This window comes from Erithacus rubecula (assembly GCF_903797595.1).
Source record: "Erithacus rubecula genome assembly, chromosome: 14".
Classification (NCBI taxonomy): Eukaryota; Metazoa; Chordata; class Aves; order Passeriformes; family Muscicapidae; genus Erithacus; species Erithacus rubecula.
In genome coordinates, this window is record NC_136666.1 from 16,722,215 (window position 1) to 16,726,694 (window position 4,480).

General features: G+C 59.8%; 1 protein-coding gene across 1 annotated transcript; it reads left to right on the forward strand.

Moving 5' to 3' along the window:
* Nucleotides 1–2,878: 2,878 nt before the first annotated feature.
* Nucleotides 2,879–3,847, forward strand: FOXB1 (forkhead box B1; the record flags this gene model as incomplete). The annotated part of the gene is made up of 1 exon (XM_079318240.1): nt 2,879–3,847. Exon 1 carries the CDS (start codon nt 2,885–2,887, stop codon nt 3,845–3,847), a length of 963 nt encoding a protein of 320 aa, XP_079174366.1. The 5' UTR covers nt 2,879–2,884.
* Between the last annotated feature and the right edge of the window lie 633 nt (nt 3,848–4,480).

Consider the following 4,480-nt stretch of genomic DNA (forward strand, 5'->3'; position numbering starts at 1 on the left):
AGACAAAAGCCAAACTGGGGGTGACAGAAGTTGGGGATGGGGGATCTGAGTGTGTGGTGTGTGTTGGAGGGAAGTGCCCCTTACACCCACGTATTTGGAGGCTCTCAATACAGAACCAGAAGCCTTTTGTCCGATGTTAGAGGATGCTGGGAGGAATCTCTCCTCATTTCAGAGTATTGTCTTTCCTACCCTCTAACAGATATCCATCGTCTCATCATCTCTTACTCCACCTTCCCCCACCAAAAAAAAAAAAATTTTGGAGGCTGCCTTCCTTCCCTGCCCGGCTGGATGAAGCATCTTGGAGTCGATGAACTGTGCGAGACAACTCCCGGGCTCTGAACAGCACAAACACTCCGGGGCCCTTCTCTGTGGCAGCTCTGCCCCCTCCACAGGGCTCGTTGGCCCGGCAGTGCGGGACCGCCCGGTTTCTCGGATTCCTAGAAACACAGTTATTTACTTATTATTCTCTAAACGACATCCTGCCCCGAGAGAGAGAGGGATTAGATGGGACCGAGGGCAGCCGGGCTGGGACGAAGGGAGCACGGTTTAACACACACGAGGTCGGCGCTGGTCGCGATGTGAAATGCGTTTTGGGGCTCCTGCCAGGTTTGAGGGAGCCCTGCTTGATGGGGAGCATCTCTCCGAGAGCTCCAAGGCTCTCGCAGAGCTGCGCTGCACAGAGCCGCCGCCGCTCTCCCTCCCCCAACCCGGCTATTTTTGCTGAATTAAGAAGGTGACATTATTCTTCTTTTCAAGTACTTCTGTTAATATTGAAAAACGTGTGCTTGCATTTCAAGCGCGAGCGCTCAGCCTTAGCAGCCATTTCAATATTAATGAAATTGTTTAATCTCCCAAATTCATCGTGTTTAAGTTACGTTTTGGTGAGTTATTGACCGACTCCGAAAATATTGTTAATGGAGTTGATGTGTATTCACCACAAAGACTCTTCCTCCCCGGGCTCGAAGCTCACGAGACAATCCTCAGTTCTGGCTCTAGGGTGACAGGATGCACCGCAGCCTCGGGAATACACATCCTGCAAACTTCCCTCCTGTGCCAGGGCAAGCCTGGGACCTTCTGGGCCTGATCCTCCCCCCGGGACACACGGCTGGCAGCGAGCTGCTGGTCTAGGCTGCGGTTCCAGGATCGGGCCTTGGTTCCCGGGGAGGAGGGAGTTCTGCACATCAGAGAGAGCCGCGACTCGGGGTGACACGTCCTGCCTGCTGCACGCACCGTGCGCTGCGAGAAGCGCGCAGGCAGGAGCGCAGCCTGAGACACGCAAACCCCGCTGAAGGCGTCGAGATGACGATGTTTAGCAGAGTGACCCATCGGCCCAGAGCAGCTCTGCGGGACCCCCCAGTCTTGGGCCGGCGGCCGGGGGGCGCACAGGCGGATCCCCCCGGTCCCGAGAGCAGGAGGCAGCTCGGTACCGAGCACACCGGGGCTACGGCACAGCCGGGAGCCCGTTCGCTCCGGTGTGTGAGAGCAACTCCCCCCCTTTACACCAACAGGTCCGCGGAACCAGAGCAGCGGTCCTGCATGGGCTGGGGCGGGGTGGGAGCGGGGACTGACTACCGAGGAGCCCCGATCTCACCGCTCCTCGAAAGAACCTTCGCTCGGGGAGAGAGGATTTGGCAAAGAGAAAGTCTCTCGTTACAGGGGAAAAGGCTCGCCTTAAGTTAGCCAACAATACAAATCAGATAACAATGCAGAACAAACAGAATACCACAGCCAAGCAATTTCCATGTCAAACATCCCACTGCTCAGTACCTCTATTTGTAAGTGTGAATTGCAGACTAAGCTTCCTGCAAAGTCCATAGAGAGGTTAGTACATACCTTCCCCCCACCCCCAGCCACCGAGTACCATCGCACTGCAATTCCGCTGGCGGAGCCTTTTCACCCCTCGCCTTGTCTTCAAATGGAAATGATTCCCATTGGCTCAAGGTGTCCATGTAAATAGGTGTAAATGAAACCAGATTATGCCTTTCTCTCCAGCCCCCTCCTCCCTGCTCCCCTCCCCCTGCTCCCAAGGCGATTGTCATATGATAGCAAAGAAGTGGCACATTAATGAAGCGCCTCTACAGGGGTCTTTTCTGCTCATGTCACCACATAAAACTATCAGATGGCTAGAGGAAGGACATGGAGGCAACTAGTTAGCTCATCGCCTCTGCAGAGCAGCAAACAAGCCTCTGCTACAGTGCAGCTGCCGGTGGTGTAAAAGAAGCTGATTCAGCCCGCGGAGGCGAAGGGAGGGGTGTACAAGAGGATTCCCAAAACCAAGCCAGCTCGCTGCCTCCTCAGGACTAAACCGGAGCAGCGTGGCCGCGGAAGGAGCGAGAGACACGCCGGAGGAGAGGGGTGGGAAAGAGCCCGGACTCCCAGCTGCGTCCCGGATGCGGACTGTCAACTTCCAGCAACTTTAAGGTGAGCTTATGCAGGGGCTGGCATGGAGTTGGGTGGGAGTCGAGGGGATGAGATGGGGTCCCCTTCTCCTCGCCGAGACCAGAAGACACAGTTATCCCTAGAGTAACTTTACGGACAGGGGCTCCTGTGGGAAGGCCAGGCTGAGGGAGGCCGGAGCTGAGGAAGCCCATCGCTTTTCTTCCTGCGGCGGCACAGGGCTCCGGGCTGTTTTCTTCTGTCCTCATCCGCGCCCTCCCACCCCCCCAACACCCCCACCCCCCCCCCCCGTCCCCCCTTCCGAGGGCTGAGATCCACCATTCCCCTTCCCTGTGCCCTTCTTTCTCCAGCCCGGCCCTAGAGCCACCGGCTGACCCGCCCGGGTGTCCGTGCGAATCCTCTCGGACTCACCCCTCTACCCCCTCCTCCCTCCCCCTCCCCTTGTCGCTGCCCTTCTGCAGATCTCTCTGCGGGTCGCCTAGCGAAGATGCCTCGCCCGGGCAGAAACACTTACAGTGATCAGAAGCCTCCCTACTCCTACATCTCGCTGACCGCCATGGCGATCCAGAGCTCCCCGGAGAAGATGCTGCCCCTGAGCGAGATCTACAAGTTCATCATGGACCGCTTCCCCTACTACCGGGAGAACACACAGCGCTGGCAGAACTCCCTCCGCCACAACCTCTCCTTCAACGACTGCTTCATCAAGATCCCCCGCCGCCCCGACCAGCCGGGCAAGGGCAGCTTCTGGGCGCTGCACCCCAGCTGCGGGGACATGTTCGAGAACGGCAGCTTCCTGCGCCGCCGCAAGCGCTTCAAGGTGGTCAAGTCGGACCATCTGGCCCCCAGCAAGCCGGCGGACGCGGCGCAGTACCTGCAGCAGCAGGCGAAGCTGCGGCTCAGCGCCCTTGCGGCCACCGGCACCCACCTGCCCCAGATGTCCACCTACAACCTCGGCGTGTCCCAGCCCTCCAGCTTCAAGCACCCCTTCGCCATCGAGAACATCATCGCCAGAGAGTACAAGATGCCCGGGGGCCTCGCCTTTTCCACGATGCAGCCCATGCCGGCCGCCTACCCCCTCCCCAATCAATTGACTACGGTGGGCAGCTCCATTGGCACGGGCTGGCCCCACATGTACAGCTCGGGCATGATCGACACCGCCACCCCCATCTCCATGGCCAGCAGCGAGTACGGCGCCTACGGCGTGCCCATCAAGCCGCTCTGCCATGGGGGGCAGACTTTGCCGGCCATCCCCGTCCCCATCAAGCCTACCCCCGCCGCCGTGCCAGCCCTGCCCGCCCTGCCCGCGCCCATCCCCACCATTCTCTCGAACTCGCCGCCCTCGCTCAGCCCCACGTCCTCGCAGACGGCCACCAGCCAAAGCAGCCCGGCCACCCCCAGCGAGACTCTGACCAGCCCGGCGCCCGCCCTGCACTCCGTGGCTGTGCACTGACCCGGGTCGCTTGCACGGACGCTGTCTTCCCCTTTCTCCCAAAGTTTCCTCGGAGGTCTTCTCCCTCCCCTTCTCTCCCTCCTTCCCCTTCTTTCCCCTCTCTACTCTTTTCCTCGAAAGCAGAGACTTTCCCGCGGGAAACTGAGGTTTGCCGTTCGCGTGAGCTCCCTGTCCGCTTCGCCCCTCCAGCCGAGCCCTCCCTCGCCACTCGGCTTCTCCCCTGGTTCTGAACTTTGTTTTCCGTTCTTTTGAGGCGAAGGGAACCGGCCCGGCCCGCCCCCTCCCGCCCGGTAGGAGCTGCCACTTGCATCGCTAGTTTTCCAAAAGTACTTCAGGCATCTTCGATTTGTCGGCGACCAGGCGAGCCTGGCTCGGCGATGCCTCTTTCCCTCCTTTTGTCTGGGGAAAAGCAGGGGTTTATACAGGACCAATAAACAAGAATGGCTGCTGTGTCACCGCGTGAGAGCAGCGACGTTTCCAGCCTCCAAGCAGCCAAGGCTTGGATCTTGGAAACGCCGGGAAGCGCTCGGTGCGTCTTTGTGCGGGAGCGCGTCCCGCTGCGAGGGCAGGGTTCGGGCGGGGAAGCTGGGGCAGCCCGAGCAGGAGAAGGAGCAGCCCCAGGGCCAGGTGAGA